Below are 13,790 nucleotides of genomic sequence, written 5' to 3' on the forward strand. Positions count from 1 at the left end.
ACAGCCTGCTCCTCAGTCATAATTGCTAATATTTGCATATTATTATTAGTATTGGATAGAAAACACTATAATGTTTCTAAAACTGTTTGAATTATGTCTGTGAGTATAACAGAACTCATATGGCAGGCAAAAATCTGAGAAAAAATCCAAACCGGAAGTGAGAACTCTGAGGCTGGACGATTTTCAACCAAGATCCTATTGAAATTACAGCGAGATACGGATGAGTTTGCACTTCCTATGGCTTCCACTAGATGTCAACAGTCTGTAGAACCTTGTCTGATGCCTCTACTGTGAAGGGGGGCCGAATGAGAGGGGAATTAGTCAGGTCTGCCATGACCTGACCATGCTTTCACCATGCGCGTTCACATGAGAGGGAGCTCTGTTCCATCGCTCATCTGAAGTCAATGTAATTCTCCGGTTGGAACGTTATTCAAGATTTATGTTAAAAACATTCTAAAGATTGATTTAATACATTGTTTGACATGTTTCTACTGACTGTTACGGAACTTTTGGACATATCGTCTGCTTTTAGTGAACGCGCTTCCTGACGTTGGATTTGTTTACCAAACACGCAAACAAAAATAGCTATTTGGACATAAATGATGGACATTACCGAACAAAACGAACATTTCTTGTGGAAGTGGGAGTCCATTCTGACGAAGATCAGCAAAGGTAAGATTTATTATGCTTTTATGAGTTTTGCTGACTGCACAATTTGGCGGGTAACTGTATTGCTTCCTTTTGTGGCTGAACGCTGTTCTCAGATGATTGAATATTGTGTTTTGCCATAAAGCTTTTTGAAATCTGACACAGCGGTTGCATTAAAAACAAGTGTATCTTTAATTCTATGTAAAACATGTATCTTTCATCAAAGTTTATGATGAGTATTTATGTTATTTGACGTGGCTCTGCAATTTCTCCGGATATTTTGGAGGCATTTCTGAACATGGCGCCAACGTAAACTGAGGTTTTTTGGATATAAATATGAACTTTATCGAACAAGACATATATGTATTGTGTAACATGAAGTCCTATGAGTGTCATCTGATGAAGATCATCAAAGGTTAGTGATTAATTTTATCTCTATTTGTGCTTTTTGTGACTCCTCTTTGGCTGGAAAAATGGCTGAATTTTTCTGTGGTTTTGTGGTGACCTAACATAATCGTTTGTGGTGCTTTTCGCTGAAAAGCCTATTTGTAATCGGACACTTGGTGGGATTAACAACAAGATTACCTTTAAAATGATATAAGACACGTGAATGTCTGGCTGTTGTCATATCGGTCCCGATATCGGGACTGCAGCCATAAGAAGTTTTAAGAGGACTAAATGCTTTTGCTCAAGGGCACAACGGCAGGAGATTGCACCTAGGATTTGATACTTAGAGACAACCCCTCTGGTTGTCAACACACACACACACACACACACACACACACACACACACACACACACACACACACACACACAGCTCCGTCTCATCCCTACCTGGTGAGAAGAGAGGAGGTGGAGGCTGGGGGATGGAGGGTCGTGTCCCTGTGGTTACAATAGTGGGAACAGAGCTGGTGATGGAGTTAGGAGGAGCGTCCATCCCCTGATGCCTGGAGAGAGGGACCTGGGGGGGGGGACACAGAATTAAATAAAACACCAGAATGGTTCCTGACCAAGATGGCTGCCATTATCACAACATTCTAGAACGACATCAACACACTCCAGTGAATTATAGTCTCTAGGGAGATCTTTAAAAAAGGAAGGCTAACACCCTATTGGCTATGGTCAATAGCAGCTCGCCCTATAGGGAAGAGGGTTCCATTTGGAATGCCAACAAACGTGTCTTAAGTCACGGACTCGTTATGACAAGATGGATCTACTGAATTCCTACCTGGTGGCAGGCTGGGTGGCAGGCTGGGTGGCAGGCTGGATGGCATGGGCACGGGGGGACGGAGGTTGACGGGCGGTGGGGTCATGAGAGGGGGAGGTCCTGGGGGGGGCGGTAGGCCGGGCGGGGGCTGGGCGACCCCCGGGATAGGGGGAGGGGCTTGGAACATGTTTGGTAGATTAACGTCCTCCACCACCACTGGATCGATGCCGTGGTCGAACGGGCAGATGTCTCCGCGCATACAGAAGCCCTTCTCTGGAACACATCGATAATATATAGGACCAGTCAAAAGTGTGGACACCTACTCATTCCAGAGGTTTTCTTTATTTTTTTACTATTTTCATTGTAGAATAATAGTGAAGACATCAAAACTATGAAATAACACATATGGAATCATGTAGTAACCAACAACAGTGTTAAACAAATCGAAATATATTTTAGATTTTATATTCTTCAAAGTAGCCACCCTTTGCCTTGATGACAGCTTTGCACACTTGGCATTCTCTCAACCAGCTTCATGAGGTAGTCACCTGGAATGCATTTCAATTAATCTACTTGGTACTCATCCCGGATCCGGGAGCACCCTCATCAGTAAAAAAGCTGACTAGCATAGCCTAGCATAGCGCCACAAGTAAATACTAGCATCTAAATATCATGAAATCACAAGTCCAAGACACCAGATGAAAGATACACATCTTGTGAATCCAGCCATCATTTCTGATTTTTAAAATGTTTTACAGGGAAAACACAATATGTATTTCTATTAGCTAACTACCATAGCAAAAGACTCAACCGCATATTTTCACAATTTTTTTACCGCATAGGTAGCTATCACAAATTCGACCAAATAAAGATATAAATAGTCACTAACCAAATAACAACTTCATCAGATGACAGTCTGATAACATATTTATTGTATAGCATGTTTTGTTCGAAAAATGTGCATATTTCAGGTATAAATCATAGTTTTACATTGCAGCCACCATCACAAATCTAACCAAAGCAGCTAGAATAACTACAGAGACCAACGTGAAATACCTAAATACTCATCATAAAACATTTATGAAAAATACACGGTGTACAGCAAATGAAAGACAAACATCTTGTGAATCCAGCCAATATTTCAGATTTTTTTAAGTGTTTTACAGCGAAAACACAATATAGCATTATATTAGCTTACTACAATAGCCTACCACACAACCGCATTCATTCAAGGCAACGTTAGCGATAGCGAATAAACCAGCAAAATATATAATTTTTTTCACTAACCTTCTCAAACTTCATCAGATGACAGTCCTATAACATCATATTACACAATACATATATGGTTTGTTCGAAAATGTGCATATTTAGCGGCACAAATCGTGGTTGAACAATGTGAATACGTAGCCAAACTGCACAAAATTATCCGGATATATTTCTGACACTCACATCATCTAATCAAATAACTAATCATAAACTTTACTAAAAAATACAGGTTAGACAGCAAATGAAAGATACACTAGTTCTTAATGCAACCGCTGTGTTAGATTTTTTTTAATAACTTTAGTACGACATACAGCTTACGTTATAGCGAGACAGCGCCCAAAATCGGGGCGGAATATACGTCTAAACATTTGACAGAAATACGAAATATCATAAATGGTTCCTACTATTTGATGAGCTTCCATCAGAATCTTGTACAAGGTGTCCTTTTTCCAGAATAATCGTTGTTCGGTTGTAGAATGTCGTCTTCATCTGTCGATTTAGCTAACAAAGCTGGCCATGCAGCACAGAAGTGTCCAACTCACCATAACGCATAACAAAGAAAATCCAGAAAATCGCAATAAACTGATATAAGTCGGTTTAATATAACTAGTTTATGATGTTTTTAACACATATATCAAATAAAATCAGAGCCGGATATATCTAACGTCTATAACGAAAGCTTTTCAGAACGCAATCCTGAGGTCCCTCTCGCGCCAAGCTGAACGGTGAAAAGACTAGACCCACCGTTCCAAGAGGTCTTGTTCGGCCTCAGATAGAGCTATACACCCCATTCCAACTCTCACTGCCTACTGACATCTAGTGGAAGGCGTATGCAGTGCATGTAGACCCATAGATTCCATGCAAATTAATAGGCTGACCCTGGAACAGAGCCCCCGATTTCAGATTTCTCACTTCCTGACAGGAAGTTTGCTGCAAAATGAGTTGTTTTACTCACAGATATAATCCAAACGGTTTTAGAAACTAGAGTGTTTTCTATCCAATAGTAATAATAATATGCATATTGTACGAGCAAGAATTGAGTACGAGGCAGTTTAATTTGGGAACGATTTTTTACAAAGTGAAAACAGCGCCCCCCCCTATTGAGAAAAGGTTAACAGGTGTGCCTTGTCTAAAGTACATTTGTGGAATTTCTTTCCTTCTTAATGCATTTGAGCCAATCAGGTGTGTTGTGACAAGGTAGGGGTGGTATACAGAACATTGCCTTATTTGGTGAAAGACCAAGTCCATATTATGGCAAGAACAGCTCAAATAAGCAAAGAGAAACGACAGTCCATCAATACTTTAAGACATGAAGGTCAGTCAATACGGAACATTTCAAGAACTTTGAACGTTTCTTCAAGTGCCGTCGCAAAAACCATCAAGCACTATGATGAAACTGGCTCTCATGAGGACCGTCACAGGAAAGGAAGACCCAGAGTTACCTCTGCTGCAGAGGACAAGTTCATGAGAGTTTACCAGCCTCAGAAATTGCAGCCCAAATAAATGCTTCACAGAGTTCAAGTAACAGACACATCTCAACATCAACTGTTCAGAGGAGACTGTGAATCAGGCCTTCATGGTCGAATTGCTGCAAAGAAACCACTACTAAACCACTCCCATCTGGTTTGCGCTTAGTGGGACTATCGTTTGTTTTTCAACAGGACAATGACCCAACACACCTCCAGGCTGTGTAAGGGCTATTTGACCAAGAAAGAGAGTGATGGAGTGCTGCATCAGATGACCTGGCCTCCACAATCCCCTAAACCTCCACAATCCCCCTGACCTCAACCCAATTGAGATGGTTTGGGATGAGTTGGACCGCAGAGTGAATGAAAAGCAACCAACAAGTGCTCAGCATATGTGGGAACTCCTTCAAGACTGTTGGAAAACCATTCCAGATGAAGCTGGTTGAGAGAATGCCAAGAGTGTGCAAAGCTGTCATCAAGGCAAAGGGTGGCTACTTTGAAAAATGTCAAATATATAGGTTTGATTTGTTAAACACTTTTTTTGGTTACTACATGATTCCATAATGTGTTATTTCATAGTTTTGATGTCTTCACTATTATTCTACAATGTAGAAAATAGTAAAAAATAAAGAAAAACCCTTGAATGAGCAGGTGTGTCAAAACTTTTGACTGGTACTGTACATTAAACAGATTGAGGACAGTTAGATACCATCTGTTATATCTCCATACATACAGAAGTCCTTCTCTGGAAGACAACAATAATATATAGTAACACAGCAATAATATATAGTAACACAGCTAAAGGACAGTTAGATACCATCTGTTAGACACCAGCTGTTACATCTCCACACATACACAACAACCCATTGTGAAGAAGCACAAATAGAGTTAGATACAGAAGGCCTTTTCCAGGAACAGACAGACAGAAAGAATACAAAAATCCCTCCAAACATCCTCCTTGTCCTGCACATCTGTCAGTCATACTGATCCCGGGACACTAAAAGACAAGCCTCGCTGTAAAAACTAAAAAAAAAAACATCTCAGGCGCGTCAACTTCCTTCCTGCTTACCGTCGTAGTCACGGCAACGTTTCCTTTGCTGAGGGGGCGGACCCCGGTTGAAGGGCGGTGGCGGAAGAGGCCGGTCCAGTGACTGATCCGGGTGGAAGTCCGACCAGCTGTCCGTCACCGAGGTGATGCTGTTGCTGTGGTTACCCTGAGGGGCGATCACCGTGATGGTGCTGCTGAGGGTCGGCACGGGGAACGTGGTGGTTGCCGTGGGGATCGGCAGGAGGCCTTCGCCAGCTCCAACCTCCGTCCCCCGGTCTCCTCGGTCGGGCTCATACTTTGACTTCCCAGCATCCCGCTCTGTGATCAGAAGGATTAGTGGCAGGAAACAGGAAACAGTCATGATATCTAGAGCAGGTGTAGAGCTGTTGGATGTGCATGCTTTTGTTCCACCCCAACACTAGTCTAACAGCCGGACATACTGACTTACAATATAAATCAACAAATTATAGTCTTATGTGTAAACCTTGATTATTTGAATCAGGTGTGCTGGGCAGGAACAAAAACCTGCACACAACCAGCGTTGTTCTGTCTCCCTCTCACCTCTGCTCTTGGAGTGGCTCCTGCTGTGACTCCTGCTACCGCGGTCTCTGTCTCTCTCCCGGTCCCTGGCCCGGTCCTTGCTCCTGCTGTGACTCCTGCTACTGCGGTCTCGGTCTCTCTCCCGGTCCCTGGCCCGGTCCTTGCTCCTGCTCCTACTGCGGCTGTAGCTACCGCTACGACCCCTCCTCCGGTTGTAACGGTCCCGGTACGAGTCCCGTCTCGGGGGGATGCGGTCGTAATCATTTCGCTTCCTGGTACGGTCCTCCCTTTTACGGCCATCCCCTCGTCTGACAAATGACAGAGAAGGGGAGAAGGGGAAGAGAGAGAAGGGTGGACAGAGAGAGAGAAGGGTGGAGAGAGAGAGAGAAGGGTGGAGAGAGAGAGAGAAGGGTGGAGAGAGAGAGAGAAGGGTGGAGAGAGAGAGAGAAGGGTGGAGAGAGAGAAGTCACTTAGCCAACATCCCAGTGAACAGTAGTGGAGGACAGAGACCGGTAGACAGGAACATTTAAGGATCCGTCTCATATAGCACCCTATATAATATAGATAGTGTACTACTATTGACCAGGTCCAGTAGAGCAATTTAAAAGGGAACTATGTCCCTCACATGTTGTCAATGGGGGGCTGTAGTTCACACTGACCTGCTGTCTCTGCTGTAGTTCACACTGACCTGCTGTCTCTGCTGTAGTTCACACTGACCTGTCGTCTCTGCTGTAGTTCACACTGACCTGTCGTCTCTGCTGTAGTTCACACTGACCTGTCGTCTCTGCTGTAGTTCACACTGACCTGTCGTCTCTGCTGTAGTTCACACTGACCTGTCGTCTCTGCTGTAGTTCACACTGACCTGTCGTCTCTGCTGTAGTTCACACTGACCTGTCGTCTCTGCTGTAGTTCACACTGACCTGCTGTCTCTGCTGTAGTTCACACTGACCTGCTGTCTCTGCTGTAGTTCACACTGACCTGCTGTCTCTGCTGTAGTTCACACTGACCTGCTGTCTCTGCTGTAGTTCACACTGACCTGCTGTCTCTGCTGTAGTTCACACTGACCTGCTGTCTCTGCTGTAGTTCACACTGACCTGTCGTCTCTGCTGTAGTTCACACTGACCTGCTGTCTCTGCTGTAGTTCACACTGACCTGCCGTCTCTGCTGTAGTTCACACTGACCTGCTGTCTCTGCTGTAGTTCACACTGACCTGCCGTCTCTGCTGTAGTTCACACTGACTTGCTGTCTCTGCTGTAGCGGGAGCTGCACGGGGGGCTGTAGTTCACACTGACCTGCTGTCTCTGCTGTAGCGGGAGCTGGACGGGGGGCTGTAGTTCACTCTCCTGGAGAACTTCTTGCCCCAGTCCTCCTCACGACTTGGCTGGAAAACACAAGTTTGAACTCTAAGATCCTGAAAGTAACAGTAGATAAACTGCATTGATCTCATCCTGTTTACAAATATCCTACTTGCTGTTTACAAAGAATACGATTGGACAATAGATAGTCTACTGTCAGACTGTGGTGTGTAACCTTCCATGCCAGTTGTGTGGAGGCACTAAACTCTACCACAGCTGTTTCCTGTAGCATCACTGTTAAGGTAAACATGAGTAAACATTCCCTTTAAGTGTCGGTGCCTTTAAACATGACTCTGCCAGTCACCTCGTCTTTCCTCTGGTCGTCTTTGTCCGTCCTGGTCAGGTGTACCGCCGCTTTGGCCGCGGGGCCTGGCTGATGGTCCTGCTGCTGAGGTAGGTAGTAGCTTTTGGTGTTGACAGCTTCAAACAGTCTATCGACAAAGGTCTGCGTCTCTGGGGAGAAGACAGGACAGGGAACGAGGGGTGGTTGATGAAGGGGAGGAGGACAAGGGGGCATGAATAGTGGGGCTGACACCAACACATTGCATATTAGGTAACCAATGAGTATCAGTCACTGTGTGTATAGTTCCAAATGGAACACTATGACCAATTTAGTGCACTACTTTTAACCAATGTAATGCACTATAAAAAGAGAATAGGATGCATCCCCAGTCACAGTCTATGAAAAAAGTACCTCTGCTGTTCTTGACTTCGAGGCAGATGACGGCAACGTCACCACCACTTATTGTCACAACTATAAAAATGTGTTTTAAATAAGTAACGTTACCTTTCTGTAGAAATACGTCCAACTGGTCGATACATAGGGCTTTGAGTTCCGTCTCACTTTTGTCTTTCTTCACCAAGGCAACGACGTATTTAGCGAGGGCAGAAGGATCCGCATCACAACTATAACAGGGACAGTGTCAACACAAACACACAGTTAGCCATGCCAACTCTTGCTATACAACAACAAATTAGCTAGAATATATCCTTACCATACTAAGAAGACCAATCGATGACAAGATTTCAGACAATTTATCAACTATAAACTGCTATTTTGTTTTGAAATATCTAGTCACACGATAGAAACATTAACGAGCTAGTCAGTTAGCATCCAAACGATGCTAGCCTTGTCTTAAGTCATGTTGTTGCATCTGATGCTGGCAAGCTAATGTTGCTAAACGGTTAGCCATCTAAGTTAGCTACTTACATGGGTTCGAGGGTTTTGAAAAGCCACGTTTTCAAGGAATCTAGGTTTTCAATGATCATTTTCAGACACCGGTCAACTTCTGTTCCACTCAGTAGCCAGGGTTAATTCTCCCTCGGGAATGTCTCTTAATGACAAGATACTGTAAGTCCAAAGACAAGAAGTCAACAAGCTAACGTTAGCTGTTAGTTACCGCCTTCTCTCTCAAACCTGCATGACTATTCAACACAAAAGGCCCAACGACTTGTTGTAGCTAGCTAGATTGTCTTGAGTGTGTTTCTTGCTTTTTAAATTCTTGCAATACAAAGGGGGAAGACAATTTGTTCACTGTTAAACTATTCCCTCAACTAGTTTGAATGCTCAGGCAATGCAGGCCTTCCCTCATTGCAAATAAATGGAGAATATTTACTCCCGTGTATTCTCGTTGACGGATATCGCGAGAATAAGAACGGACATGTCACATTTGTAACTTGGCGTAGTTGGTATTTATTAGGATCACAAATAGCCGCTGCGAAAGCATCAGCTACTCTTCCTGGGGTCCACATGAAACATGACATAATACATAGTACATAACATTATTAGTCAAATACATACATTTAAAATGTCACACATAGCCTCCATATCAGTACATACACACGATATATAGGTCTAATACATAGTACAGTGCAAATTACAATACAAGATATATAAAATGGCGGTGTCTCTACACAGTCACCTTTGTGCAGTAAGGTGTTATTTTATGTGTTTTTTTAACTGGTTGTATTGCTTGCTTGAGTTACCTGGAGTGGCAGAGAGGTCCATGTAGTCATGGCTCTATTTAATACAGTGTGTTTCCCAGCCTCTGTTCTGGACCTGGGGACTGTGAAGAGATCTCTGGTTGCATGTCTTGTGTTACCAATGAGTGGCCTAACTGTGTGCCAACTGCTTGAACAGACAGTTCGATACCTTCAACACATCAACACCTCACACACAAAGACCCATAGTGACCCATAGTCCATCTCTCCTCTACTTTGAGCCAGGAGAGACAGACATGTCTGTTACTGATCAAATCAAATCAAATGTTATTTGTCACATACACATGGTTAGCAGATGTTAATGCGAGTGTAGCGAAATGCTTGTGCTTCTAGTTCCGACAATGCAGTAATAACCAACAAGTAATCTAACCTAACAATTCCACAACTACTACCTTATACACACAAGTGTAAAGGGATAAAGAATATGTACATAAAGATATATGAATGAGTGATGGTACAGAACGGCATAGGCAAGATGCAGTAGATGGTATAGAGTACAGTATATACATATGAGATGAGTAATGTAGGGTATGTAAACATAAAGTGGCATAGTTGAAAGTGGCTAGTGATACATGTATTACATAAAGATGGCAAGATGCAGTAGATGATATAGAGTACAGTATATACATATACATATGAGATGAGTAATGTAGGGTATGTAAACATTATATTAAGTGGCATTGTTTAAAGTGGCTAGTGGTACATTTTTACATAATTTCCATCAATTCCCATTATTAAAGTGGCTGGAGTTGAGTCAGTATGTTGGCAGCGGCCAATAAATGTTAGTGGTGGCTGTTTAACAGTCTGATGGCCTTGAGATAGAAGCTGTTTTTCAGTCTCTCGGTCCCTGCTTTGATGCACCTGTACTGACCTCGCCTTCTGGATGATAGCGGGGTGAACAGGCAGTGGCTTGGGTGGTTGTTGTCCTTGATGATCTTTATGGCCTTCCTGTGACATCGGGTGGTGTAGGTGTCCTGGAGGGCAGGTAGTTTGCCCCTGGTGATGCGTTGTGCAGACCTCACTACCCTCTGGAGAGCCTTACGGTTGTGGGCGGAGCAGTTGCCGTACCAGGCGGTGATACAGCCCGACAGGATGCTCTCCATTGTGCATCTGTAGAAGTTTGTGAGTGCTTTTGGTGACAAGCCGAATTTCTTCAGCCTCCTGAGGTTGAAGAGGCGCTGCTGCGCCTTCTTCACAACGCTGTCTGTGTGGGTGGACCAATTCAGTTTGTCCGTGATGTGTACACCGAGGAACTTAAAACTTTCCACCTTCTCCACTACTGTCCCGTCGATGTGGATAGGGGGGTGCTCCCTCTGCTGTTTCCTGAAGTCCACAATCATCTCCTTTGTTTTGTTGACGTTGAGTGTGAGGTTACTGACACTTACCCTCCATGTACATCTAAGTGTGATACGTGCTGCTTTGTTTCTGGACCAACTGCAATTTACCGATGTCCTTCTTTGCTGCACATAACCACACAGCTGGGCCTGTAGTCCAGGAGTGACAAAACGATGGCCTGTAGGACCTGTCTGGTCGACTGAGACGTCAAGAAGGCAGAGCAACGGCCTAACATGGACAGACCTCTTCCCATCTTATCAACCATTGAGTCTATATGTTTTGGCCATGACAGCTTGCTATCTAGGGTTACATTTACATTTACATTTAAGTCATTTAGCAGACGCTCTTATCCAGAGCGACTTACAAGTACATACATTCATATTATTTTATTTTTTTACACCCAGCAGTTTAGTCTCCTCAACTTGCTCAAAAGCCACATTATTCAATACTAGATCTAAACGAGGTTTAGCGTTGAGCGAGGGATTTGTCCCAAAAATTATGATTATAGGTTTTTATTTATTTAGCACCAGCCTGTTTCTAGTTACCCGTTCTAAAACTGACTGGAGCTCTATGTTAAACCTGTTTCTAGTTACCCGTTCTAAACTGACTGGAGCTCTATGTTAAACCTGTTTCTAGTTACCCGTTCTAAAACTGACTGGAGCTCTATGTTAAACCTGTTTCTAGTTACCCGTTCTAAAACTGACTGGAGCTCTATGTTAAACCTGTTTCTAGTTACCCGTTCTAAAACTGACTGGAGCTCTATGTTAAACCTGTTTCTAGTTACCCGTTCTAAAACTGACTGGAGCTCTATGTTAAACCTGTTTCTAGTTACCCGTTCTAAAACTGACTGGAGCTCTATGTTAAACCTGTTTCTAGTTACCCGTTCTAAAACTGACTGGAGCTCTATGTTAAACCTGTTTCTAGTTACCCGTTCTAAAACTGACTGGAGCTCTATGTTAAACCTGTTTCTAGTTACCCGTTCTAAAACTGACTGGAGCTCTATGTTAAACCTGTTTCTAGTTACCCGTTCTAAAACTGACTGGAGCTCTATGTTAAACCTGTTTCTAGTTACCCGTTCTAAAACTGACTGGAGCTCTATGTTAAACCTGTTTCTAGTTACCCGTTCTAAAACTGACTGGAGCTCTATGTTAAACCTGTTTCTAGTTACCCGTTCTAAAACTGACTGGACTGGAGCTCTATGTTAAACCTGTTTCTAGTTACCCGTTCTAAAACTGACTGGAGCTCTATGTTAAACCTGTTTCTAGTTACTCATTCTAAAACTGACTGGAGCTCTATGTAAAACCTGTTTCTAGTTACCCGTTCTAAAACTGACTGGAGCTCTATGTTAAACCTGTTTCTAGTTACTCATTCTAAAACTGACTGGAGCTCTATGTAAAACCTGTTTCTAGTTACCCGTTCTAAAACTGACTGGAGCTCTATGTTAAACCTGTTTCTAGTTACTCGTTCTAAAACTGACTGGAGCTCTATGTTAAACCTGTTTCTAGTTACCCGTTCTAAAACTGACTGGAGCTCTATGTTAAACCTGTTTCTAGTTACCCGTTCTAAAACTGACTGGAGCTCTATGTTAAACCTGTTTCTAGTTACCCGTTCTAAAACTGACTGGAGCTCTATGTTAAACCTGTTTCTAATCCACACTACCTATCTTACTAGTTCAACTAGTTAACCAGTTATTCACTACCTAGGTTACTAGTTCAACTAGTTAACCAGTTATTCACTACCTAGTTTACTAGTTCAACTAGTTAACCAGTTATTCACTACCTAGCTTACTAGTTAAACTAGTTAACCAGTTATTCACTACCCAGGTTACTAGTTCAACTACTTAACCAGTTATGCACTACCTACCTTACTAGTTCAACTAGTTAACCAGTTATTCACTACCTATCTTACTAGTTCAACTAGTTAACCAGTTATTCACTACCTAGGTTACTAGTTCAACTAGTTAACCTGTTATTCACTACCTAGGTTACTAGTGCAACTAGTTAACCAGTTGTTAACTAGTAAATACAAGTAAATACAATATAGCAAGTAAAACACTGGAATGGTTGATTTGCAGTGGAAGAATGTGCAAAGTAGAGACAGAAATAATGGGGTGCAAAGGAGCAAAATAAATAAATAAATACAGTAGGGAAAGAGGTAGTTGTTTGGGCTAAAATATAGATGGGCTATGTACTGGTGCAGTAATCTGTGAGCTGCTCTGACAGCTGGTGCTTAAATGGGTTTCATCATGGGTTTATATTAGCTGTAACCCCTGACCTTCTGATAACTCTACCCTAGTGAGGGAGATAAGTGTTTCCAGTTTCAGAGATTTTTGTAGTTCGTTCCAGTCATTGGCAGCAGAGAACTGGAAGGAAACGGTCCAAATTTCACTAACAAACCTTTTAGCCTGGAAACTATGTTATGTCCATAACCTCATACAAAACACTTCTATGGAAAAAACAAAGATATTATTGTTAAAAACTATTTCTTATTCTTCCCTAAGTGGTTTGATAGAAATAATATATTTGCGTTCGATTTTTTCAGTGCTCCTGAACGGTGCAGCGGTCTGCTTTACATATAACTTCCCAATACATTATAAAAGATCGCAATACCTTCTGGCGTTACTCAATTAATGAAATCTCATTCGTGTTTTGGAGACCATTTTCAAGATCGATGCACACTTTATGTTAGAAGGTCGCCCCCTGCTGGATAAGACATGTAATTACACATTCTTAATAAGGGAACTTTTTCTCTCCTACAGGGAAACTCTTCTGGAACGCACATATTACTGAAATCGAATGAAAGAACGCTCGGTTGCTTCCTCACAAATTTTGTATATAAAATAAAGTAACATTTATTCTCTTTAAAAAAAATCTTGCTCAATATATACCCTTGTAATAACTTGTCTAAATGTATGAACTTAAAGG

At 42.5% G+C, this 13,790-nt stretch overlaps 1 protein-coding gene across 1 annotated transcript in view; it reads right to left on the reverse strand.

Moving 5' to 3' along the window:
• LOC120042593 (RNA-binding protein 26-like) overlaps nucleotides 1–9,123 on the reverse strand; it is a 21,188-nt gene extending 12,065 nt beyond the window's left edge. The window contains exons 1-8 of the mRNA XM_038987416.1: nucleotides 8,741–9,123; nucleotides 8,318–8,436; nucleotides 7,835–7,983; nucleotides 7,468–7,556; nucleotides 6,197–6,483; nucleotides 5,657–5,953; nucleotides 1,891–2,128; nucleotides 1,483–1,631 (exon numbers count right to left, since the gene is read on the reverse strand). Coding sequence (XP_038843344.1) covers nucleotides 1,483–1,631; nucleotides 1,891–2,128; nucleotides 5,657–5,953; nucleotides 6,197–6,483; nucleotides 7,468–7,556; nucleotides 7,835–7,983; nucleotides 8,318–8,436; nucleotides 8,741–8,799 — 1,387 coding nt within the window. The 5' untranslated portion in view covers nucleotides 8,800–9,123. The remainder of the gene's footprint in view (nucleotides 1–1,482; nucleotides 1,632–1,890; nucleotides 2,129–5,656; nucleotides 5,954–6,196; nucleotides 6,484–7,467; nucleotides 7,557–7,834; nucleotides 7,984–8,317; nucleotides 8,437–8,740) is intronic.
• Between the last annotated feature and the right edge of the window lie 4,667 nt (nucleotides 9,124–13,790).

This window comes from Salvelinus namaycush, unplaced genomic scaffold (assembly GCF_016432855.1).
Source record: "Salvelinus namaycush isolate Seneca unplaced genomic scaffold, SaNama_1.0 Scaffold725, whole genome shotgun sequence".
NCBI lineage: Eukaryota > Metazoa > Chordata > Actinopteri > Salmoniformes > Salmonidae > Salvelinus > Salvelinus namaycush.